At 39.7% G+C, this 27455-nt stretch overlaps 1 protein-coding gene and 3 pseudogenes across 1 annotated transcript; all 4 read left to right on the forward strand.

Moving 5' to 3' along the window:
• The first annotated feature begins 5148 nt into the window (after positions 1-5148).
• On the forward strand, positions 5149-10820 carry LOC143864437 (flotillin-like protein 6; annotated as a pseudogene).
• A 2961-nt stretch (positions 10821-13781) lies between these two features.
• LOC143864405 (flotillin-like protein 4) lies at positions 13782-17115 on the forward strand. Its single transcript, XM_077375340.1, has 2 exons — positions 13782-15006; positions 16429-17115. The coding sequence occupies exons 1-2, from the start codon at positions 14071-14073 to the stop codon at positions 16927-16929; spliced, it is 1437 nt and encodes a 478-aa protein (XP_077231455.1). The 5' UTR covers positions 13782-14070; the 3' UTR covers positions 16930-17115.
• A 3448-nt stretch (positions 17116-20563) lies between these two features.
• LOC143864397 (flotillin-like protein 4 pseudogene) lies at positions 20564-23817 on the forward strand (annotated as a pseudogene).
• Positions 23818-24981: 1164 nt separating this feature from the next.
• On the forward strand, positions 24982-27455 carry LOC143864438 (flotillin-like protein 4 pseudogene; annotated as a pseudogene).

Consider the following 27455-nt stretch of genomic DNA (forward strand, 5'->3'; position numbering starts at 1 on the left):
GACCCAATTACACCAAAAGCATAGGATGGCAGAATTGGTGGTATTTAATCATCTATACTTCAACCAACCAAACAACCCCCCACTACATCTGCACGATACTTAAGGCCCTGTTTGTTTTGGATTTTGAAAATGACCCTTACTTGAAAATGACCCTTACTGCCCAACCGGAGAGCAGACAGTTAATGCGTTCCACTTATTGAACAGGGTCTATGGTCGGTTTGTGACCCCTGGATGCCGAAGGCATCCTTGGGGTGATCTCGTAGTTCCTACGGGGTGAAGACGATGGGGTTGGTCCATGGGATTTTGAGAACCAATAGTGAGTCACCAATAATCAGTTTTTAACTCACAATCGGTTCGCAAAATTCAAACCAAATAGGGACTAACAATTAACAAAGGGAAATATTATCCACACTATTATATTTTGATGATCACACTCCTCACTTTATTCAAGTACGGTATGGCCCGCACTATAGGATTATCCAAACCATCCATTGTGGAGTCTATTTCAATGTTGAAAAAGAAAAACACAAATATACAGAACTTCTTCAAATGAAACCCAAATTCGGGTTTCGGGTCGGGTTGCCCGACAGCCCAACCCGACCCAACCCGATTTCCAATTGGGGTTGATTTTTCCCAACCCAACCTAATCCAACCCGATTTGCGAAAAAGTTTAACCCGACCCAACCCAAATTCGGGTTGAACCCGACCTGCGTGGGAACATCCAAGCAACAACGACGGTTTGAAATTATATATAGTGTTAATTTCCTGACTACCATATTTGATAATGGCACTACTCACCGTATTTTGATGATCGCACTCCTCACTCTATTAAAATGTATGGTATGGCCCGTACCCTGTGTCGATAGATTTCGTATGTAGATTACGATTTTACCATGAAATAATTTCTTGTAGAGATAGATGTTAGATATCAGCAAAGGGGTTAATGGTAAAAGAGTAATGCTGACGTGTAAATCCCAGATAAAAAGAAAAGAAATTTCTTTTGGATGGGCCACTTCCTACATAGGTTGTGCCTCAAAAATAATTTTCATAGGTTGATCCGAACCCCGGAGGGTTATAGGCATGTTTTAAATTTCGATCGAAATCCGAAATTTCGGTGGGGACCGAAATCGAAATTTACTGAAATTTCATTTTTCGTCGTTTACCAGATTTCAAACCGAAATTTCGGTAATTTTGGTCCGAAATTTCGATTAAATGCCATTATTATTTTTTTTTTAAAAGAGTGTTACAAAATTTCGTTCGAAATTTAGGAATTTTGGTCCTGAATTTCGAACCAACTTACCAAATTTCGGATTTAGCCGAAATTTCGATTTCCGGTGGAGTCCGTAGGTTGATCTAAACCGTCCATGTGATGGAACACCACATTAATCGGTTGTGCCCGTAAAACCATTTCCATAGGTTGATCCTAGCCCTCCAATCGATATAGGCTGATCCTAGCTCTCCAATCGATAGGGGTTTCCATAATTGTTGTTCCTCTTCAGGTGCCCAGAATCCATCAATATTTTGCAAGTGTCATGCATGAGTAATATAAAGTAGTTCTTTCATCATTGTCATATGTCTTTACCTCCTCTTGGTAGTTTTCTGCCGTAATTGTCATAGACAGGCACCCTGTGTCGGTACTTTTCGTATGTAGATTACGATTTTACCCTCAAATAATTTCTCACAGAGACAGATGTTAGATTTCAGCAAAGGGGTTAATGGAAAAAGAGTAATGCTGACGTGTGGATCATAAAAGGTGGGGCACAAGCGGAAATAACGGTAAATGACACAAATGCCCTTACATGTGGGATACAATTGGAATTATGGCACTGAGACACAAGCAGAAATAACGGCAAAGGGTGGAGGAACTTAACCCACGATTCCGCCTTTATATATAGTAGTTAGATTAGATTAGATTATTAAGTATTGAAGAAAATTGTGTCAATCAGCCCAGTTAGATGGATAGTAAGCCAAAAGAAATATCTATCTATCTTCTATTATATTATAGCAGGATGGGGGTTTCACTATTTACTGCTGAGGTGGCAGCATGAGAGAAAAGGGGTGGATTTTTTGAATTTTTGGAAAATCCTTTTTTTGACTTTTCATTTTTATCTGAGATTTACAGCATTACTCTTTTACCATTAACCCCTTTACTGATATCTAACATCTATCTCTATGAGAAATTATTTGAGGATAAAATCGTAATCTACATACGAAGAGTATCGACCCAGGGTACCTGTCTATGACAATTACGAAAAAAAACTACCAAGAAGAGGTGAGGACATATGACAATGACGAAAGAACTGCTTTATATTATGCGTGCAGACACTTGCAAAATATTTACGGATTCCGGGCACCTGGAGAAGAACAACAATTATGGAAACCTCTATCGATTGGAGGGCTAGGATCAGCCTATATCGATTAGAGGGCTAGGATCAACCTATGGAAATGATTTTACGGGCACAACCGATTGATGTTGTGTTCCATTACATGGATGGTTTGGGTCAACATATAACCCGCTATAGATTGGAGGGTTCGGATCAACCTATGAAAATTATTTTTGGGGAACAACCTATGTAGGCAGTGGCCCATCTAATCGACGGTTTGGATCATCCGATGGTACGGGCCATACCGTACATTTGAATAAAGTGAGGACTGCGATCATCGCAATACGGTGCGTAGTGGTATTATATAATATGGTAGTGAGGACATTAGCACTATATAATTTGAAACCATCGTTGTTACTTGGATGTTCCCACGCGGGTCGGGTTCAACCCGAATTTGGGTTCTATCTCAAGAAGTTCTGTATATGTTTTTCTTTTTCAACACTTAAAATAGTCTCCGCAGTCCACAATGGACGGTTTGGATAATCCTATGGTGCGGGCCATATCGTACTTTAATAAAGTGAGGAGTGTGATCATCAAAATATAGTAGTGCGGATAACATTTCCCTTTGTTAATTGTTAGTCCCTGTTTGGTTTGGATTTTGAGAACCGATTGTCAGTTAAAAACTGATTATTGCTGACTCACTATTGGTTCTCAAAATCCAAAACAACCCGGCTTCAGTTGAGGTCGTCAACAATTTGAACCATATCAAATCGGGTCAACCCGACCCAACCCAACCCGAATTGGAAATCAGGTTGGGTCGAGTTGAGGAATTTGCAGATCGGGTCGGGTCGGGTTGAACCCTGTCGGGTTGGAAATAGGGAACTACTTTTCCTTATTCACTATGTGCGGGTCAAATTAGGGAAAGTTTGATCTTACGAATGCAGGACACCTGTAAAATATATTGACGAATTCTGGGCACCTTATGATGTGGTCTGTACAGTTCTTTGTCGGCCCGTGCATCTCACGGTGGCTTTTTGCTAGATGGGGTTTCACTATTCACTGCTAAGGTGGCAGCAAGAGAGAAAAGGGAAGGATTTTATGAATATTTGGAAAATTCTTGTTTTGACTTTTTTAAACAAAGACACCCATTCAACGCTCATATTTTCAATCCTAGCCCTCCTTTATGCTTTTTAACAAAGGCACCCATTAGATCCACATAATTTCAATCCTACCCCCTTCCTTTATGCTTTTTAAATAAAATAAATCTAATGGGTGATCTTAACCATCAGATTTAAGAGGAGCAACATATTATGGAAACCTCTATAGATTAGAGGGATAGGATCAGCTTATGGAAATGATTTTTGGGGCACAGCCTATTGAAGTTGTGTTCCATCACATGGACAGTTTGGATCAACCTATGATGTGGTCCGTATAGTTCTTGGGCCAGGTACGGGTCCAAGATTCGTGACCCGTAAATTTCCCCGGGTCATTTTGACCTTCCCCGTGTCACCTGGACCCTTACGGGTCGGGTCAAACCCTCTCATATTTTTCAAAATCCTTCAGAGGAACAACATATTATGCAAACCTCTATAGATTGGAGGGCTAGGATCAGCCTATGGAAATGATTTTACAGGCACAACGTATTGATGTTGTGTTCCATCACATGGACGGTTTGGATCAACCTATGATGTAGTCCGTACAGTTCTTGGGCTGGGTATGGGTCCAAGATTCGTGACCCGTAAATTTTCCCTGGTCATTTTTACCTCGCCCGTGTCACCTGGACCCGTACGATTCAGGTCAAACCCTCCCATATTTTTCAAAATCTTTTTCATGGGCCCAAATATTAATTTCTTCAAATCTTTGAACTGGTCTGTCCCACAAAGTTCGTTGGCCCAAAAATTAATTTCTTTAAATCTTTGAACAAGGTAGGCCCCACATGTATTTATTAAAATTAATTGTACGCAGCACCCCATGATCCAAACCCTCCATTTCATAAGCCTAGCCCTCCGATCTAAATACAAACTGCATATTACGGAAACCTCTATAGATTGGAGAGTTGTGATCATCCCATGGAAATGATTTTTGGGCCACAACCTATTTACATTGTGGCCCATCAAATTAATGGTTTCGATCATCCTATGGTGTGGGTCATGCATTAACATTAAGGCCAAATTGTAGGCCCCACCCATATTTTTCAAATGAAGTTTGCAGTCAACGCCATAGGATGATCCAGGCCGTCCATTTGATGGGCCGCAACGCAAATAGGTTGTGCCCTCAAAATCATTTCGATGGGATGATCGCAACCCTCCGATCTATAAGGTTTCCGTAATATGGAGTTTCTCTATTGTCGATCATGAGAAGTTAAATATAATTTTTCCCCACTCCTCGTGCATCGTACGGGGTGTCCCACTAGTATCTCTTTAAGGGAGGCACGCTATAGAGTATGGAATTTTTTTAAGGGAGTGTTTGGATTTATGGGGGAAATTTATGGGAAAAAAGTTTCCACAGAAAATAATATTATATGGAAAACAATTCTAGGGTCCATCGTAGGTTTGCAATTTTTCTAAAATTCAAGTAAACTATTCAATTTTCGAAAAATCATTTCATCGAACATAGGTGTAAATAAAGTAACCTAAAGGCATGTTTGGGTCTAGAGATTGTTTTTTCTTGGAAAGAAAAACTTTTCTAGAATTTTTTTTTTGGATTTTTTTTTATTGACGGTTTAGCTTATATCCAAACTTTTCTTGAATTTTGCTCTCTACTGTTAGGATAACAAATTCTTGTTAGTCAATATCAGCCAATCAGAAATTCAAATAAAAGAGACTTCCCCACAATCAGAAATTCTTGTTAATTAAGTCGGTTTTATCAGAGAAGAGACTTATCCACAACCGGTTTTGTGATGGGCGGTTTCTTATTTTCCTTTTGGTTTCTTAGTCCTCCTTCTATTAGGAAACATGGTAAGAGTTATGTTAAGTTGGGAAGCCTGATTCTAGTTAGATTAGCGGTGGAGTTTAAATAGAAAGAGGAAACGTGGGAGAGTATGGGTTTTATTCTATAAATATGGGTCGTGTATCAAACAAAAAAAATATAACAAACCTAGACGTTCTTCACTCTCCATCTAAGAAACCACCTTCTTGTTCCCTTTTTCTTGTCCTTCACATCTTCACATCACCTTTTATTCTTCTTCTTCTTCTTCATCTTCCAACCATGGTGTGGTGGTACAAAGTAGCCAAGGCTAGTGAGTACCTAGTCATCACTGGTTTCAATATTAAGGATATCAAGCTAGCCAAGAAAGCATGGATCCTTCCCGGCCAATCGTGTGCTGTCATCAAAATCTCCCCAGTTAATTATACCTTCGAAGTCCAAGCCATGAGCGCGGAGAAGCTCCCTTTCCTCCTCCCCGCCGTCTTCACCATTGGCCCACGGGTCGAGGACCATGAAAGCCTTCTCAAATACGCCAAGCTCATGTCCTCCCATAACAAGCTCTCCAAGCATGTCACCGAGCTCGTTCAAAGCGTAATTGAAGGCGAGACCCGTGTGGTCGCCGCGTCCATGACCATGGAACAAATTTTCAAAGGTAACATCAGCTCTCACATATTCTAACATGCCCTCTCAAACATGTGGATTAAAATATTGATATACGGTTTGATTAAAATAAAATTGTCAAATCTTCTGCTCTAATGCATGCTGATGAAGATGTCACATATTCTAACAGGTACCAAAGAATTCAAACAAGAAGTTTTTGAGAAAGTACAGCTTGAATTGAACCAATTTGGGTTGTTGATTTATAATGCGAATGTTAAGCAACTTGTGGATGTTCAAGGCCATGAGTACTTTTCGTACTTGGGGCAAAAGACCCAGACGGAAGCTGCGAACCAAGCCAAGGTGGATGTGGCCGAGGCTAGGATGAAAGGGGAGATTGGGTCTAAGCTAAGGGAGGGGCAGACCACGCAGAATGCGGCGAAGATTGATGCGGAGACAAAGATTTTCTCTACGAATAGGGAAGGGGAAGGGAAGAAAGAGGAGATTAAGGTGAAGTCTGAGGTAGAGATTTTTGAGAACCAAAGGGAGGCTGATGTGGCAAAGGCGAATGCTGAGTTGGCGACGAAGAAGGCTTCGTGGGCCCAACAGGCACAGATGGCGGAGGTTGAAGCGGCAAAGGCGGTGGCGATTAGAGAGGCTGAGTTGCAGAGGGAGGTGGAGAGTAGGAATGCTTTAACACGGACAGAGAAGCTCAAGGCTGAGTTTCTTAGCAAGGCTAGTGTTGAGTATGAGACCAAGGTAAGAATGATTTTGTTAATTTATCATTCGATATTGTTATTTCCTCCCCTTTTTAGGCCTTTGCTTAAGAATAAAATTACTAGCTCTGTTTGGATTGCAAGAAAAATTTTTCTCATAGAGTAATTTTTCTTAGTAGAGTTTTTTCTTTCCATGATTTAGAGGGGAATAATATGATTCTGGTTAATTTGGAAGGATAGTATCATAAATTGAATGTCACTCTAAGAAGAATTGAATAGTGTTGGTTCACATTAATCCCTTTCTGTGTTTAAAAATAAGGAGGAAAATTTAGAAATATTTTTCCTTTCCAAACTTTCCTGCAATCCAAACAGAGCCCCCTTTCTAGTCAACCACCCCTGCTACCTTTTCTCTTCAGTTCTCTATGGATTTTTTGATGCTATTTATATTGGTACTACCATGTTGTGATAATTGTACAAATTCAGCTTGTCTTTTGTTATTTAATCAGCGATCAAAAGTTATTATAGTTCCCAATATGCTCGTAAAAGCTAATTAAAAATGAAAAGACAAGTTGAGATTGTACAATTTTTGAAACATAAATTGCAGTGCAAATATCACTAGCCTTTTTATTTGCTATATAAAAAGTAAACTGTAAGTATAGTATAGATGTATAAGTAGATGATATAGTAATGGCCTCCAAAGAGACCTCAATGTTCTATTTGCAAATAGAGTGCTAAACGGAAGGGCGCCCTTGCAGCTGGGTTTTTGGAAGGGCCTTGTAAAAATTATTAGCTTTACAAAACTTTATTTGCATATAGAGCCCTTCTTAGCTTGTATACAAATACCTCCTTCATCTTTGAATTTTGTTTATAAAAAAACAGGTGCAAGAGGCAAATTGGAAGCTTTACAAGAAGCAAAAGGCTGCAGAGGCAGAGCTCTATCAGAGGGAGAAGGAGGCCGAAGCCCGCCGAGTGGCCGCAGAGGCAGCCCTCTTCGCTCATCAGCAAACGGCTTTAGGGGAGCTCTACGCAAAGCAAAAGGAGGCAGAGGGAGTAGTGGCACTCGCGCAGGCACAGGGCGTCTATGTTAACACATTGCTCAAGGCCTTAGATGGAAATTATGCGAACTTGAGGGATTACTTGATGATCAATGGGGGATTGTTTCAAGAGATGGCTAAGATCAATGCTGGGGCCATACAAGGATTACAACCAAAGATCAGTGTTTGGACTAATGGCAATGGCGGTGAGGTTGCGGGTGGTGGTATGAATGAAGCGGCGGGCGTGTATGAGTTGTTGTGGTATGAATGAAGTGGCGGGCGTGTATAAGATGTTACCGCCATTATTTAAGACTGTGCACGAGCAGATGGGAATGCTGACTCCGGCATGGATGGGCACGCTAGAAGATTCATCAGCTTTTTTTTTTTTTTTTCATTTTTTTATTGATTTCGTGGGAGTTAAATGTTTAGTCAGGTAGTTTCTTTCTTATCTTGATATAGAAGAACAAAAGAGTAGAAATTTAGTTTGCGTCTTTTCTACATTTTTTGTAGCATGTTCTCTAGATTTTGATTCTACGTGGTTGCTATTTTAGTTGGGTTTTTAAGAGTTTCTGTATTTAGTTGGCTGGATGTATACTAGTGGAATTACGAATGCACTGAGTGGAAGTTATTTTAGAACGAAAAAAAAAACAGCTAGAAATTAAAAGTTGCTGAGTGGGAATGTAATAATAGCCAGTGAGTGGATAGGAATAAAATGAGGGCTGATAATGATAGATAAAAACATGTCTAACTAGTAAAAATAATTTAAATTCTCTTTATAGCTACATTAAGGCCCTGTTTATTTCTAATTTTGAGATCCGATTGTGAGTCCAAAACTGTTTATTGTACTCAAAGCTAAACATAAATTTGAGTCCAATAATCAGTCTGGGACTCAATCGATTTCCAAAATCCAAAACAAACAGGGCCTTAAGTATAGTGCAGATGTAGTGGGGGGTGTTTGGTTGGTTGAAGTATAGATGGTTAAATACCAGCAATTCTGTCATGCTATGCTTTTGGTGTAATTGGGTCTTTCACAAAGAAGTACACAACAAATTTATTAAAACTATAATGCCAAATCAAATATAAGCAAATTTTCATCTGCTTACCCTCTCATCAAACACTTTTCCACCTCTAACAATGTTCCCCTCTAGAAAATACATTGGATTACATCCTAATTGTATTTAACATCATGGATCATGGTACTCGAAGGGCAACAAATGCACTCTCTCTGAGCCTATCCCAATCACATGATCACAGCTACTTCTCTTCTAACTTCGAAGTGGGAGATACAGAGCCACTTCAATCAAATGATCAAATGCTTTTGAGTTCACTACCTGGAATTCCTAGTGAATGATTTGCGGAAGGAATTCCCAAGTAATATAATTTGCAGGGACTACAATGCTTTTATAACTTCTCTGACTAACTAGGCAAATCACGAGATCTAGACAGCTAATTGTGTCAAAGGACTGTCACACAACTCCAAAGGCACTTCACATGCAGCTAGGTGGGCTTTCTAAAGATCACTTTGATTTTCCATGAGAGATGGATAATGACCAAAGATAACCTTGGCGAAGAATGGCTATATCAAAATAAGAAAAATGAACTTATCAAAAAATTAATAATAACAATAAGAAAAATGAACTGCATCTTGTTATGTGGAAATAAACAACCCAACCTACATAAAATTTGTGTGTGTGAGGTGGTGGCGGATGGGGTCCCTGGTAATTAGTCTAAGCAGATATAAAATGCTCGCAAGTTCGGTAGATTTGACATATGAGGTTGAGAATAATCAACCCATGGACAGTGCCCTAAAAAAGAGAACTGTACATGACTCTGTAAAGAAGATGAAACCTTTGTATCACCAAGACAGCAATAAGAACAGAGATGCATCCAAATACTTGTTTTTTCCTTGAATCATGGCAATTATATTAAGAAAAGGGAGACCGAGATGGTCAATACAGAAAAAAGCAGAAAGAAGAAAAAATACAATGCATTCCTCAAAATCAAAACTCGTGAGTTCAAGATATTTCATCAAAGTTGAAATAAGAATTGCAGATAGCCAGATACTCAATCATAATGAAAATTTCTTGACTGTTTAAATTTTTATGTTTTGCTTTTGTTTTTCTCGATCAAATAACCGTTTCGAGGCATATTTCTCGGTGTCTCAAAACATGGATGTGGGTTAAAATGTGGCCGAAGCAAATCCTAGTCAACTTGGCATGACGTAACCGACTACTTTGTTGACACGGATGAGTACTTAGTATACGTGGTCATAACTTGGGAGAGTCAAAGGAGTTTGGATTAACCTTTTTTTTTTTTTTTTGAAAATTAACAAAGAATTTTATTGAATCAGAAGGAGGGACAAGATGTCCCAGTACATAAGCAAAAAAAGAGAGATCTGACAGTAGAGTGCCTATAAAGACCCTGGATTTACAATACACATGACATTTGTTCCCATCACATACACACCATCTTTGGCTAGAGGGTCTGCCATTGAATTGGCCGTCCTTCTCCTGTGAGCAAGATGTGGTCTTAGACATCTAAGTTAGAGTTATGTTAAGTTGGGAAGCCTAATTCTAGTTAGATTAGCGGTGGAGTTTAAATAGAAAGAGGAAACGTGGGAGAATATGGGTTTTATTCTATAAATATGGGTCGTGTATCAAACAAAAAAAACATAACAGCTTGTGCTTCCTCTGCCTAGACGTTCTTCACTCTCCATCTAAGAAACCACCTTCTTGTTCCCTTTTTCTTGTCCTTCACATCTTCACATTACCTTTTATTCTTCTTCTTCTTCTTCTAGTCTCTCTCATCTTCCAACCATGGTGTGGTGGTACAAAGTAGCCAGGGCTAGTGAGTACCTAGTCATCACTGGTTTCAATATTAAGGATATCAAGCTAGCCAAGAAAGCATGGATCCTTCCCGGCCAATCGTATACTGTCATCGAAATCTCTCCAGTAAATTATACCTTCGAAGTACAAGCCATGAGCGCGGAGAAGCTCCCTTTCCTCCTCCCCGCCGTCTTCACCATTGGCCCGCGGGTCGAGGACCATGAAAGCCTTCTCAAATACGCCAAGCTCATGTCCTCCCATAACAAGCTCTCCAAGCATGTCACGGAGCTCGTTCAAGGCGTAATTGAAGGCGAGAACCGTGTCGTCGTCGCGTCCATGACCATGGAACAAATTTTCAAAGGTAACATCAGCTCTCACATATTCATCAATCTAATCTAGGTATCTTCAGTTTCCTATATGCATCGAGAAAGAGAGACCAATAGGATACAATGAATGTAATATGGGAAGTGTTTGTTTAGACAGACTTCAAATATTGTGTTTATCTCCTCTTTTATCATTCTTTTATTTTATTATTAACTCTTTGCTTACCTCTTCTTTAACTAATATTTATTGTGTCCTAAACTTCAAACACTAAACAAACACTTCCAATATAGGGATTTTTCGTATGGATAAGTTAGAGAGGAATTTTTTTTTGGGTTTGTTGAATCAGAATAACTGAATAACTGCTAAGTGCCAACCCTCATTCATGCTTGCTTCAGGTGCAACATAAACCACCTGATGCAGATGAGCACTATATTGTGTCCTTATAGAATGATTTGTATGCTTGACCTGTAAGTCCTTAAGCTAGTGTGTTTAGAAGTTCGTAACAGTTTCTGACCAACATGGGTGTAAAATTTTAAAATTGAATGCCTGCACTTATAAACATAATTGAATGCATGTAGTTCTATGCCATAATATACTTGCTTTTCACACAGATAATTAATGTCAACATATCACTCTAAACCAAAAATAAATAAGCTCTTTTAGTCTTGCATTGCACACATTCCAATTTGAAGAGCTTTAATTCTGTTCTTTTGCAACTTAAAGTGATATTTAAGGGCTTCTAATATTCAACAGCATGAGACAATATACAATCACATTGAGTAAGAAAGGAGAAAAAAAAGAAAAGGATTTTCAGTACGTACTTCCATTTACACACTTCCAAATGAAACCGCGTCCTTTTGGACTTCTTATCTTGACTTTGATAAAGAACCTTGTTTTTATGGTAGCTGGAATGGTATTGCCACGCCCTTCATTTGGTTATTTCCACCCCTTCTCTTTAATTTAAGATCAAATGCTTGTTTGATGGATACCCCCAATTTCTTCATTTTAAACATCTTTCATTAGTTTTTACATTAGCCATGAGCTGGGAGAGGGTGTGAAATTATGAAAATCCCCTTGACTATTTCTTAATATGGCAGTTGACAAATGATATCTTGACTTTGACCAACTACCTTGAATTCATGAACCTGCTGTTGCCACTCCTTCATTTGGTCATTTCCACCTCTTCTCTTTATTTTATACTCACAAGTGCTTGTTTGATAGATACACCACATGTAATTTCCGTCCTCACCGAAACCAAAATTTCAGCCGAAATTCGGTAAAGGGCCTCGAAATGTCGGGTTTTTGGCCGAAATTGCCAAAAGGATTAAAATATTAATATTTAACTGAAATTTCGGTAAATTTTGGCGAAATTACTGAAATTTTCCGAAATTTGGTACATTTCGCCAATTTCGGATTTTGGATGTTTCGGTTTCGGTCTTGGCTGAAAATTTAAAACCTTGATCAAAACTATTGGCTGTGAAATTACAAAAATAGCCCTTGACTCTTTCTTAATACCCCCACTCATTTCATTCTTGTTTGACCCAATGGATTTGGTTAGCTTCAACATAGCTTGTTAAGATTCTTACTTCCACAAGAGTATTAAGAGAAGAATAATGTGAAAACATGAAGGTCACCCATCAGACAATTATGTTGTAGGGTCCACCAATTGGGCATTGTGATTAACCTTGAAAGGAGCTCATAATTGATACCATTCCCGAACTCCAAAACCCCTTAGTCTTAATTATCCTTGTGTAACCTTAGCTAATGAGGGCCATGGAGGGACACATAAAAAGGGAGATAATATCTTCTGATTTGATAATGTCACCATCTCTATTTTGACAGGCATGGAAAAGGTTAATCCAAAAAATTCTAATAAAAAATTCATTCCAACCTTAGATCTTTTCATTTGTCATTTTCACCTCTAATTCTGTTCATTTTGTTTTTTTTAACCAAACCTCAGAATCGGGCAGAATCACCTCAGAATCGGGCAGAATCCTTGATATCTGATCCAACAGCAGCTCCTCAAAAAGTGAGCTGCTGTTGGATCAAATATCAAGGGGCGGTACCCCTACCATATTGTTGTAAGCCCTTACACCATATAAAATCTCTTTCAATACGACGAAAACTATCATCATATTACTCCGAAGGATTGGAAAACCACTTCATGGCTCACTTTTGCTAGAGAGAACAACAACCTCAGTTGAATTAAATGAATATGACACAATCTGTTGAAAATTAAACCTGACCTACCACTAAATTTCCTAGCAAATCCCTAAATGGGTTCCTGAGAAAGCTGAGCCAATGTTATCAGAAATAGGATTCTTTATTCTCTCTTATTGTAAAAGTGAGGGATTCTTACATAATAGAAATAGTACCCACCCCTTTCCTAGAATTTGGACCACCTTTTAAAGTTATGCATTTTTAACCTTTTTTGTTTTGACTTTTCCTAAATTGAGTGAAACTGAAAGCCACAGGGTCTTTATCAGACTGAGCTTAAAGTAAATTAAAAAAAAGGGATTTGCTACGGATAATCCCAGAAGGCATTTTGTGGGTTAGCTACCTCAGATGAATGAACAGAATAAGACAAAATATCTTGAAAAGTGAGCCTATGTGGCTGCTCTCTCAGTCTCTCATGCAACAGCCGCCCGGCAAAATGCCTTGTGCGATGGTCCCTAGCAAATCCCAAGAAACAATTCAGGCAGAAATAATATCTGTTCTCTAGAAAATTATGCATTTTCCACCTTTTTTTTTTGTTGGGAAATGATATCAGCACAACCATTTTTTAATAACTGCACAAACCCAGCTTGCCTTTTCTTTTTTAATTGGCTTTGTGAAAGTTTTTTGGGAATTGTAATCAGCTTTGACAGCTAATGAATGACAAGATGAGTTAGTGCAAATATCAAAACATGGTCGTGTACATATCTTGCTTTGAAATGGACAATTAACAGCTTTTGAAAGCCACAGAGCCTTTAACAGATTGTGCTTAAGTATATTAAAGAATGGGATTTGCTAGGGTCCATGGCAAGAGGCATTTCGCAGCTGGTCTGTCTCATGTTACACCAGCCACCTCCTGAATGGAGCAACTCCCTTAAAAAAATATCGTTTCCCATTCAATTTGCCCACTACACAACAACAACCTCTGCATAAGCATTCTCCTCTCTCCTTCTACCAAACCCCCTTCTTCCCTCCTTTATAATCCCCCCACCTCCTCTTCTCCTTCTTCACATCTCTCTCCTCCTCTCCTTCTCCACATCTCTCTCTCTCTCTCTCTCTCTCTCTCTCTCTCTCTCTCTCTCTCTCTCATTTTCTCTCTCATTTTCTAACCATGGTGTGGTGGTACAAAGTTGCCAAGGCAACTGAGTACTTAGTAATCACTGGCTACAAAGTTAAGGACATAAAACTAGCCAAGAAAGCATATATCCTCCCCGGCCAATCCTACACCGTCTTCGACATCTCCCCCGTAAACTACACGTTCGAAGTCCAAGCGATGAGCGCTGAGAAGCTCCCCTTCCTCCTCCCCGCCGTCTTCACCATCGGCCCACGAGTCGATGACTACGATAGCCTCCTCAAATACGCCAAACTCATGTCGTCCCACGACAAGCTCTCCCACCACGTCAAAGAGCTAGTTCAAGGCGTAATCGAAGGAGAGACCCGCGTCCTCGCCGCATCTATGACCATGGAGGAAATCTTTAAAGGAACAAAAGATTTTAAACAAGAAGTGTTTGAGAAGGTTCAGCTTGAATTGAACCAATTTGGGTTGTTAATTTATAACGCGAATGTTAAGCAACTTGTGGATGTTCAAGGCCATGAGTACTTTTCATACTTGGGGCAAAAGACCCAGATGGAGGCTGCAAACCAAGCTAAGGTGGATGTGGCTGAGGCCAGGATGAAAGGGGAGATTGGGTCTAAGCTTAGGGAGGGGCAGACCACGCAAAATGCGGCGAAGATCGATGCGGAGACGAAGATTTTTTCCACGAAAAGGCAAGGGGAGGGGAAGAAGGAGGAGATTAAGGTGAAAGCTGAGGTGAAGATTTTTGAGAACGAGAGGGATGCTGATGTGGCAAAGGCAAATGCTGAGTTGGCGACGAAGAAGGCTTCGTGGTCCCAACAGACACAGATGGCGGAGGTTGAAGCGGCAAAGGCGGTGGCGATTAGAGAGGCTGAGTTGCAGAGGGAGGTGGAGAGGAGGAATGCTTTAACTCGGACAGAGAAGCTCAAGGCTGAGTTACTTAGCAAGGCTAGTGTTGAATATGAAACCAGGGTATGTATGATTTTTTTTTTTAAATTTTATCATTGGAGTTCTAATGGGGGTAAATAGTATGTAAAACATTCATTTGCTCCCTACGAAAAAGTAGAGGTTGTTCCACTGACCATAAAGTCATATAACTTATGTGACCCTCATAAGATATCTTGAAACTGTGGATAGGTTTATTCCAATGTTGTGAGACCCCTTCAAATGAATATTTTACTTAGAGTTTCAACTGTATATTTGCAAAGATTGCTTGTTTACAATAAGAGGTTTGCTAGGGACTTTCAATGAACGGCATTTCACAGCTGGCAGTTGCATGAGAGAGCAGCCACGGAGGCTTACTTTTCAACAAAGTTTGTCTTATGCATTTAGTTTATCGGAGGTGGCCGCTCTCTAATGCAACAGCCAGACAAGAAATGCCTTTCTAATAAAGTCCCTAGCAAATCCCTTACAATAATAATTATTTGGTGGATAGAAAGATAACTATTAGTTGTTTAGAAATATATCACACTCTTTTAGAGACATTTTTGTTTCAACTTGTTACAGAAATGTTTGTTTCAATATCGAGTTCATGCTCCTCCATAATGTTCTAATAAGCCTTTAATTATGACAAGGTTTTATAAAAAGTAAGAGAGCTTTGCTTTATGTATGGTATAGAAGTATAGTTAGATAATACAGATAATGACCTCCAAGGAGGCCTTAATCTTAATCAGTTTGTAAATTTCATTAGCTTAACATAATTTTATTTGAAAATAAGGTTCTTTTTGTTGGTATACAAATAATCCCTTAATCTTTAAAATTATTTTCAAAAATCAGGTGCAAGGGGCAAATTGGGTCAGTTTACCAATCTTCTATTTAGCATTCATCTGTTTTAATTGTCATCTGAAAAGCAGGAGACCTTTGCTTTGGAAAATGTTATCAGCACTACCATATTTTGATAGATGCACAAACCCAGCTGCCTTTTCTTCTTTAATTGTCTCTTGAGAGCGGCAAATGTAATTACCTTTTGACAGCTCTTTAAATACTAAAAGACAAGATGGTTTGTGAAAATATCAAAATATGGTTGTGCTGATATCATTTCCCTTTGCTTTATGTATAGGATTAAAATAGGGATCTGCTAGCAGCCATTGCAGAGGGCATTTCGTGGATGGGTTGTTGCATGTGAGAGCAGCCACATCATGAAGGAAGACAAAATCGGCTGAAAAGTGAGCCTATGTGGCTTCTCTCACATGCAACAGCCCATCCGCGAAACCCCTTTTGCAATGGACGCTAGCAAATCCCAATATAGATAGATGCTATAGATAATGCCCTCCAAGGAGGCTTAATCTTCTTTTTGTAAATATCATTAGCTTAAAACAATTTTATTTGAAAACATGACCTTTTTTTAGGGTCTCCAAAAATTCCCTTATTATTTGAAATTATTTTCAAAACCAGGTGCAAGAGGCAAATTGGGAGCTCTACAAGAAGCAAAAGGCTGCAGAGGCAGAGCTCTATCAGAGGGAGAAGGAGGCCGAAGCCCGGCGAGTGGCCGCAGAGGCAGCTCTCTTTGCTCGTCAGCAAGCGGCTTTAGGGGAACTTTACGCAAAGCAAAAGGAGGCAGAGGGAGTAGTGGCACTCGCGCAGGCACAAGGCGTCTATGTTAGCACATTGCTCAAGGCCTTGGATGGAAATTATGCCAATTTGAGGGATTACATGATGATCAATGGGGGATTATTTCAAGAGATCGCGAAGATCAATGCTGGGGCAATACAAGGATTACAACCAAAGATCAGTGTTTGGACTAATGGCAATGGTGGTGAGGTTGCGAGTGGTGGCATGAAGGAGGTCGCGGGTGTGTATAAGATGTTACCGCCATTATTTAAGACCTTGCACGAGCAGACGGGGATGCTGCCTCCGACATGGATGGGGACGCTCGAAAATTCATCAGCTAAATAAAATGAAATTATAAATAGGTTCATGTGTTGAAAATAGGTGTAATTATCGTATTTTATTTTATTTTGTGTGATGCTTTTGTTTTTAATTAATTATGTATTTTTAACAATGTAACTCTTTTTACGCTTATTAAGTTTTGAAGAAAATTGTGTCAATCAGCCCAGTTGGATTGATCTTAGCCACAAGAAATATACATCTTTAACATAGGGACACTATAGAGTGTGAAATTTTTTAAGAGGGTGTTTGGATTTATGGGGATAAAGTTTCTACGGCAAAAATAATATTACATGGCAAACAATTCTAGGGTCTATAGTAGGTTTGCAATTTTCCTAAAATACAAGTAAACTATTCAATTTTTGAAAAATCATTTCATGGAAAATAGGTGTGTTCTTCAGTGAAATTCTTGATAAAATATTAATTTTTTATTCCTTTACAAAATTTCAGCTGAAATTACGTAAATTTAGGTAATTTCGGGCGAAATTTTGGCCCAAGGAAACGGGATTTCGAGCACCTCTACCTAATTTCAGTCGGAATTTCAGAATTTTGGCTAAAATTTCGGTTTCGGTGAGGACCGAAATTACCCCGAAATTGAAATTTAAAAGGGAAAATTACCAATGGGGGACAAACATTAGGCAGAATTATCAACTGGACCCAGGCTTTTCAGAAATTACCAATGGGGGACAAAATCGGTCTTTTCAGTAAAAGCTGGACGAAAATACCCTTTGGCATATAAAACACGTTTTGACTTTGGAAGGGGGTTTTCAAGTCTCTACGATTGGGGTTATTAGGTATTAAAATGGGGTTACCAATTTCAGAACGGGGTTTTCAAGTCCCTGAAAATTGACCGAGAGTTCTGGAGTTTTGGAAGAGGGTTTTCAAGTCTTTAGGAATGGGGTTATCTAGTATAAAAAATGGGGTTACCAATTTCTGAATGGGCTTATCAAGTCCTTGAAAATTGGCCAAGGGTATTGGAGTTTTGGAATGGGGTTTTCAAATCTCTAGGATTGGGGTTATCAAGTATCAAAATGGGGTTACCAATAACCCCAATCGTAGAGACTTGAAAACCCCATTCTGAAATTGGTAACCCCATTTTGATACCTAATAACCCCAATCGTAGAGACTTGAAAACCCCCTTCTAAAGTCAAAACGTGTTTTATATGCCAAAGGGTATTTTCGTCCAGCTTTTACTGAAAAGACAGATTTTGTCCCCCATTGGTAATTTCTGAAAAGCCTGGGTCCAGCTGATAATTCTGCCTAATGTTTGTCCCCTATTGGTAATTGGTCCAATTTAAAACCTTGTCCACAACTAATAAGGAAAGTCTAAAAGAAAGAGATGAATTATATAAATAAGACAAAAATTATTATCTTATTACTTTGGAGGGATTTGCTTGGCAATTTTATGGAAAGCCATATGATGGAATCGGTGGACATGGTTTGGTTTGGTTCGGTTCGGTTCTGGGGTATAGCTAGAACCAAGCCGATTGCAATCGGTTCCTAGAATTTGGAACTAGAACCGAACCACTTATCTTTGGAACCGAAGCGAACAGAACCGAACTTGATTGGTTCAGTTATGGGTTTACCCAACCTTTATATTATAAATTTTTTCCCATTTATTGGATGAATTAATGGAATGCATGGGCTCAGTTATCATACTATAGAAATGAAGCTGAAGATTGGCCCATCAAAGTTTAATGCATGCTCTATACTGATGCTCAACATTGGAGAGAGAGAGAGAGAGAGAGAGAGAGAGAGAGAGAGAGAGAGAGAGAATACCGGAGGTTGGAGACGACGAGAGCTGAGAGGATTTCGAGCGAGAGTGGAGAGTGGAAACAGCGAGAGTCGCAACTGCAAGGCAAGAGTCGGGAAAACTAGAGTTTCTACTTTCTAGCGTTAAGTTTAAAAGGCAACCAAAAACGTTAAGATTAAAATTTAAAAGGCAAAGAAAAACATTAAAGGGGGGTGAATTTATCCTCAAGTAGTAGTAAACCATTCTCACGGAACCGTTATGGGGATGGGGGTGATTTTATCCGTTGGGTGGATGTCATCACTCTCGGTTCTCAGTTCCAGGATCCCAAACCCAGAACCGAACTAATTGCAATCGGTTCCCAAACAACTGAACCGGAACTGAACCACTTACATTTGGAACAGAATCGAACCGAACCAAAGTCGCTAGTTCGGTTCGGTTCCTCAGGTTGGACCCGAACCATGTCCACCCCTATCATGGATCACTTTAGCAAGAGAGAACAATCACCTCAGTTGAATTAAATGAATAAGACAAAATCTGCTTAAAAGTAAGCCTGACCATCCATGAAATTTCCTAGAGAATCCCTGCTTGGAAATAAACCTTATTTGGTTCATGAGAAAGCTGAGCCAATGTTATCATAAATAGGAAGTATGAACACCATTTTCATTATTCCCTCCTCTTGTAAAGTATAGGGATTCTTTCAGGAATTTTCCTCTTACTTTGGGTTGGTGAGTTTGTTTGGGTTTGGCCATCTCTACATTGTTGTTCACTCTTTTCTTTTCTCTCTTTCCAGTTATTACTCACTCGCCAAAAATAAAAAATAATGGACAAGGACATACAAGCGGAAATAGTACCCACCCCTTTCCAAGCATTTGGGCTACCTTCTAAAATTATGCGTTTTTGACCTTTTTTGTTTTGACTTTTTTAAAATAGACAATTAGCAGCTTTTGAAAGCATAAGTATATTAAAAAGAGATTTGCTAGTTTCCATTGCAGAAAGCATTTGGCGGGCTGGCTGTTGCTTGAGAGCAGCCACCTCAAATGAATTAAATGAATAAGACAAAATCTGATATGTAGCTGCTCTGTCATGCAACAGCCAGCCCGCAAAATGCCTTCGATGGTCTCAAGCAAATCCCCAAAAACAATACAGACAGAAATAATACTTCCATCCCTTTCACAGCACTTGCACTGCCTTCTATATCTGTTCTCTTGAAAATTATGCATTTTCCAACTTTTTTTTTGGTGGGAAATGATATAGAGGGCGAGCCTTGGGGCAACGGTAAGTTTGCTCCATTATGACTTGGTGGTCACGGGTTCGAGTCAAGGAAACAGCCTCTCTGCAAAGCAGGGGTATGGGTGCGTACATCTAGCCCTCTCCAGACCCCGCAATGGCGGGAGTCTCGTGCACTGGCCGCCCTTTTTTTTGTTGGGAAAGGATATCACGACCATTTTTTAATAACTGCACAAACCCAGCTTGCCTTTTCTTTTTTAATTGGCTTTGTGAAAGATTTTTGGGAACTGTAATCACCTTTGACAGCTCTTTAAATAATGAAAAACGAGATGAGTTAGTGCAAATATCAAAACCTGGTCATGCTCATATCATTTCATTTTTTGTTTTGAAATGGCTTTTGAAAGCCACAGAGCCTTTAAAAGATTGTATACTAGGTATATTAAAAAAAATTATCATTTCCCATTCAATTTACCCACCACACAGGCAACCTCTACATAAACATTCTACTCTCTCATTCTACGAAGAGAACGAAACCCCCTTCTTCCCTCCTTTATAATCCCCTCACCTCTTCTCGTTCTTCACATCTCTCTCTCTCTCTCTCTCTCTCTTTCTCTCTCTCTCTCTCTCACACACACACACACACATTTTCTAACCATATTGTGGTGGTACAAAGTTGCCAAGGCAACTGAGTACTTAGTAATCACTGGTTACAAAATTAAGGATATCAAACTAGCCAAGAAAACAGGGATCCTCCCTGGCCAATCCTACACCGTATTCGATATCTCCCCATAAACTACACATTCAATGTCCAAGCAAAGAGCGCCGAGAAGCTCCCCTTCCTCCTCCCCGCCGTCTTCACCATCGGCCCACGAGGAGACGACTTCGATAGCCTTCTCAAATACGCCAAACTCATGTCGTCCCACGACAAGCTATCCCACCACGTCAAAGAGCTCGTTCAAGGCGTAATCGAAGGAGAGACCCGCGTCCTAGCCGCATCCATGACAATGGAGGAAATCTTCAGAGGCACCAAAGATTTTAAACAAGAAGTGTTTGAGAAGGTTCAACTTGAATTGAACCAATTTGGGTTGTTGATTTATAACGCGAATGTCAAGCAACTTGTGGATGTTCAAGGCCATGAGTACTTTTCGTACTTGGGGCAAAAGACCCAGGTGGAAGCTGCGAACCAAGCCAAGGTGGATGTGGCTGAGGCTAGGATGAAAGGGGAGATTGGGTCTAAGCTAAGGGAGGGGCAGACCACGCAAAATGCGGCGAAGATCGATGCGGAGACAAAGATTTTCTCGACAAAAAGGCAAGGGGAGGGGAAGGAGGAGGAGATTAAGGTGAAAGCCGAGGTGAAGATTTTTGAGAACGAGAGGGATGTTGATGTGGCAAAGGCAAATGCTGAGTTGGCGACGAAGAAGGCTTCGTGGTCCCAACAGACACAGATGGCGGAGGTTGAAGCGGCAAAGGCGGTGGAGATTAGAGAGGCTGAGTTGCAGAGGGAGGTGGAGAGGAGGAATGCTTTAACTCGGACAGAGAAGCTCAAGACTGAGTTACTTAGTAAGGCTAGTGTTGAGTATGAGACCAGGGTATGTATGATTTTGTTATCTTATCATTGAAAAATGATATTCCAACCCCTCTTGTTTTCCCTTGTTTCCAACCTAGGCCTTGCTTAAGAATAAAATTAGGCTCTATAAGGATTGCGAGGAAAACATTTCGATGAAATGTATTTTCTTTGAAAGTTGTTTCTTTCCAATATTTAGAGGGAAATAATATGATTGTGGTTAATTTAGAGGGTTATTATCATAAATTGAATGTCCCTCTCACTAAAAGTAGAATAGGGTAGGTTCAAGTTAGGGCTGCAACTTGGGTTGGGTAAAACCCGACCCGCATTGACCCGACCCGAAATTAGCTTGGGTTGCGTTCATGTTTCTCGGCTCGACCATTTCTCGGGTCGAGCCGGGTCTATGATCCAAAAGCCCGCATGAATCTCGGGTTGAGCCGGGTTTGAAGGGGCCCGATCCGACCCAACCCGAGTTACTTGAGTTATAGTATGTTTTTTTTCTTCTAAAACTTTGTTACTTTAAAAGTGAAAACTTAAAAGTAAAACTCACGCATGCACGCAATCACAGGGACTCTTTCCATCTTCTGTTTGTTTCCCTCCTTTAGCTCTAGGGCTTCAAGTTTCAACTAAATAGTTAATGCACTAAATAGTTTGTTGTTTATCTCATATAAGTATAATCATTTTCACTTGGTAATGCATCAATTTATTCTCTTTGGACTAGTTATTAGTTTGCCATGTTGGAGTTTTTCTACTTCTTATGAGTTGAGTTGCCTTGCCAAACAAGAGTTTTCCTTAAAAAATTGCGTCAACATAAAAAAACCCGACCCGAGATTTATCATGGGTAGGGCCGGGTTTGGGAATTTTGGGTTTTCCAGAAAAAAACCAGAGAGATATTTCTCGGGTAGGGTTGGGTTCTTCAAAACCCGACCCGCCCGACCCGAGTTGCAGTCCTAGTTCAAGTTATCTTTTGTGTGTGTTTAAAAAAAAGTGACAAATTTTAGAATTATTTTTCCCTTCTAAACTTTTTCAAAAACTTCCCACAATCCATACAGGGGCATTAGGGAAATGATATTTCCACCCCGTATTCTACCCGACCACCCCTCTTACCTTTTTATTCCTTTTTTTCCCGAAGCTTTTTAAGAATAACTAAGATACCTAGGAATTTTTTAAGGCTACATGTTGGCACTACCATGTTCTGATAATTACACAAACCCAGCTTGTATTTTATCTTTTAAACAGCAATAAAAAGTTAATACAGTTTCCAAAACAAAAAACAAAAAAGCTCTCAAAAGAGAAGCTGAGTTTATGCAGGCAATTGTTAAAACTCCGTAGTGCAAATATCAGCAGCTCACTTTTTAAGAAGCTGCTGTTGGATTAAATATCAAGGGTGGTACCTCCACCGTACAAGGGCCTTCTTGTTGTAAGACCCAACACCATATAATTTCTCTCTAAAAGGTAAGAGTTTTGATTTATGTGAAGTATAGAAGTATAAGTAGATAGTATAGATAATGGCCTCAAAATAGGCCTTAATGTTATATTTGTCAATAGAGGAATGATAAACTGAAGGGTGCCCTTTGCAAAAACCACCTGCAAGGGTGCCCCCATTGGACCATCTATGAAAGTGAATTTCTAATGGCCAAAAAATATAAAATTAAATGAATAATAAATGCAGTTTGGTGAGATGGTCCAATGGAGGCGCCCTTGTAGTTGGGTTTTTGTAAGCACACCCTTCAGTTTAGCATTCTTCTTGTAAATATTATTTTCTTTAAAAAACTTTATTTCAATATAGGCCCCCCTTTTTGCTTGTATCAAAATACCCCCTTAATCTTTTGGTTTTTTTCAAAACAAAAAATAACAGGTGCAAGAGGCAAATTGGGAGCTCTATAAGAAACAAAAGGCTGCTGAGGCAGTGCTCTATGAGAAGGAGAAAGAGGCCGACGGCCGGCGAGTGGCCGCAGCCCTCTTCGCTCGTCAACAAGCGGCTTTAGGGGAGCTTTACGCCAAGCAAAAGGAGGCAGAGGGACTAGTGGCACTCGCGCAGGCACAAGGCGTCTATGTTAGCACATTGCTAAAGGCCTTGGACGGAAATTATGCCAGTTTGAGGGATTACTTGATGATCAACGGGGGATTATTTCAAGAGATCGCGAAGATTAATGCTGGGGCTATACAAGGATTACAACCAAAGATTAGTGTTTGGACAAATGGCAATGGTGGTGAGATTGCGGGTGGTGGTATGAATGAGGTGGCAGGCATGTATAAGATGTTACCACCATTATTTAATACATTGAACGAGCAGACAAGGATGCTTCCTCCGGCATGGATGGGGACGCTCAAAAATTCATCAGCTAATTAAAATGAAATTATAAATAGGTGAATGCTAATGGGGAGGCGGATGGGTTGGCTAGAAGTGGGGTTGACCGTTTGGAGTTGGAGTGGTTCGATTTTCTCCCTTCGTAGTTGATTATGTTGTTTTTTGTTATTTTGTTTCTTTTTTCTTTTTCTTTCCGTGTAATTTTGGGTGCGATCCATCTTGGTCCCCTTCCCTTTCATAATATACTTCTGCCATTTCAAAAAAAAAGGTTCATGTGTGTCGAAAATGGGTGTAATTATCGTATTTTATTTTATTTTGTGTTTAATTAATTATGTATTTTTATCAATGCTACTCCTTTTACGCTTATTAAGTATTGAAGAAAATTGTGTCAATCAGCCCAGTTGGATGGATCTTAGCCGCAAGAAATATGTCTCTTTAACATAGGCATACTATAGAGTTTGAAATTTTTTAAGGGCGTGTTTGGATTTAGGTGGGGGGGGGGGGGGGGGGGAGGATTGGGAAATTTATGGCATAAAGTTTCCATGGAAAATAATATTGCATGGAAAACAATTCTAGGGCCTATAGTAGGTTTGCAATTTTCTCAATTTTTGAAAAATCATTTCATCGAACATAGGTGTAAATAAAGTAACCTAAAGGCATGTTTGGGTCTAGAGATTGTTTTTTCTTGGAAAGAAAAACTTTTCTAGAAATTTTTATTTATTGACGGTTTAGCTTATATCCAAACTTTTCTTGAATTTTGCTCTCTACTGTTAGGATAACAAATTCTTGTTAGTCAATATCAGCCAATCAGAAATTCAAATAAAAGAGACTTCCCCACAATCAGAAATTCTTGTTAAGTCGGTTTTATCAGAGAAGAGACTTATCCACAACCGGTTTTGTGATGGGCGGTTTCTTATTTTCCTTTTGGTTTCTTAGTCCTCCTTCTAATAGGAAACATGGTAAGAGTTATGTTAAGTTGGGAAGCCTGATTCTAGTTAGATTAGCGGTGGAGTTTAAATAGAAAGAGGAAACGTGGGAGAGTATGGGTTTTATTCTATAAATAAGGGTCGTGTATCAAACAAAAAAAATATAACAAACCTAGACGTTCTTCACTCTCCATCTAAGAAACCACCTTCTTGTTCCCTTCTTCTTGTCCTTCACATCTTCACATCACCTTTTATTCTTCTTCTTCTTCATCTTCCAACCATGGTGTGGTGGTACAAAGTAGCCAAGGCTAGTGAGTACCTAGTCATCACTGGTTTCAATATTAAGGATATCAAGCTAGCCAAGAAAGCATGGGTCCTTCCCGGCCAATCGTATACTGTCATCGAAATCTCCCCAGTAAATTATACCATCGAAGTACAAGCCATGAGCGTGGAGAAGCTACCTTTCCTCCTCCCCGCCGTCTTCACCATTGGCCCGCGGGTCGAGGACCATGAAAGCCTTCTCAAATACGCCAAGCTCATGTCCTCCCATAACAAGCTCTCCAAGCATGTCACGGAGCTCGTTCAAGGCGTAATTGAAGGCGGGACCCGTGTCGTCGCCACGTCCATGACCATGGACCAAATTTTCAAAGGTAACATGCTCTAACATGCTCTCTCAAACATATGTGGATTAAAAATTGATATACGTTTGATTACAATAAAATTGTCAAATCTTCTAATCTAATGCATGCTGATGAAGATCTCACATATTCTAACAGGTACCAAAGAATTCAAACAAAAAGTTCTTGAGAAAGTCCAGCTCGAATTGAACCAATTTGGGTTATTGATTTATAACGCGAATGTTAAGCAACTTGTGGATGTTCAAGGCCATGAGTACTTTTCTTACTTGGGGCAAAAGACCCAGATGGAAGCTGCGAACCAAGCCAAGGTGGATGTGGCCGAGGCTAGGATGAAAGGGGAGATTGGGTCTAAGCTAAGGGAGGGGCAGACCAAGCAGAATGCGGCGAAGATTGATGCAGAGACAAAGATTTTCTCTACGAATAGGCAAGGGGAAGGGAAGAAAGAGGAGATTAAGGTGAAGTCTGAGGTAGAGATTTTTGAGAACCAAAGGGAGGCTGATGTGGCAAAGATGAATGCTGAGTTGGCGACGAAGAAGGCTTCGTGGGCCCAACAGGCACAGATGGCGGAGGTTGAGGCCGCGAAGGCGGTGGCGATTAGAGAGGCTGAGTTGCAGAGGGAGGTGGAGAGTAGGAATGCTTTAACTCGGACAGAGAAGCTAAAGGCTGAGTTTCTTAGCAAGGCTACTGTTGAGTATGAGACCAAGGTAAGTATGATTTTGTTAATTTATCATTCGATATTGTTATTTCCTCCCCTTTTGGTTTGTCTTCTTCCCAACCTACCGAGGTCGTTGCTTAAGAATAAAATTAGCAGCTCTGTTTGGATTGCAAGTAAAAATTTTTCTTGGTTAAGTTTTTTCTTTCCATGATTTAGAGGTGAATAATATGATTCTGGTTAATTATGTTCCACCCTTTCTAGTCAACCACCCCTGTTACCTTTTCTCTTCAGTTCTCTATGGATTTTTTGAATGCTATTTATATTGGTACTACCATGTTGTGATAATTGCACAAACTCAGCTTGTCTTTTGTTATTTAATCGGTGATCAAAAGTTATTATAGTTCCCAATATGCTCGTAAAAGCTAATAAAAAATGAAAAGACAAGTTGAGATTGTACAATTATTGAAACATAAATTGCGGTGCAAATATCACTAGCCTTTTTATTTGCTATATAAAAAGTAAACTGTAAGTATAGTATAGATGTATAAGTAGATGATATAGTAATGGCCTCCAAAGAGACCTCAATGTTCTATTTGCAAATAGAGTGCTAAACGGAAGGGCGCCCTTGCAGCTGGGTTTTTGGAAGGGCCTTGTAAAAATTATTAGCTTTACAAAACTTTATTTGCATATAGAGCCCTTCTTAGCTTGTATACAAATACCTCCTTCATCTTTGAATTTTGTTTATAAAAAAGCAGGTGCAAGAGGCAAATTGGAAGCTCTACAAGAAGCAAAAGGCTGCAGAGGCAGAGCTCTATAAGAGGGAGAAGGAGGCCAAAGCCCACCGAGTGGCCGCAGAGGCAGCCCTCTTCGCTCATCAGCAAACGGCTTTAGGGGAGCTCTACGCAAAGCAAAAGGAGGCAGAGGGAGTAGTGGCACTCGCGCAGGCACAGGGCGTCTATGTTAACACATTGCTCAAGGCCTTAGATGGAAATTATGCGAACTTGAGGGATTACTTGATGATCAATGGGGGATTGTTTCAAGAGATGGCTAAGATCAATGCTGGGGCCATACAAAGATTACAACCAAAGATCAGTGTTTGGACTAATGGCAATGGCGGTGAGGTTGCGGGTGGTGGTATGAGTGAAGTGGCGGGTGTGTATAAGATGTTACCGCCATTATTTAAGACCGTGCATGAGCAGACGGGAATGCTGCCTCCGGCATGGATGGGCACACTAGAAGATTCATCAGAATGATTAATGATTCATCAGCTATTTTTTATTTTATTTTTCATTTTTTTATTGATTTCGTGGGAGTTAAATGTTTAGTCAGATAGTTTCTTTCTTATCTTGATATAGAAGAACAAAAGAGTAGAAATTTAGTTTGCATCTTTTCTACATTTTTTGTAGCATGTTCTCTAGATTTTGATTCTACTTGGTTGCTATTTTAGTTGGGTTTTTAAGA

Source organism: Tasmannia lanceolata, unplaced genomic scaffold, assembly GCF_043159265.1.
Source record: "Tasmannia lanceolata isolate RefF3 unplaced genomic scaffold, GAP_Taslan_0.1 ptg000048l, whole genome shotgun sequence".
NCBI lineage: Eukaryota > Viridiplantae > Streptophyta > Magnoliopsida > Canellales > Winteraceae > Tasmannia > Tasmannia lanceolata.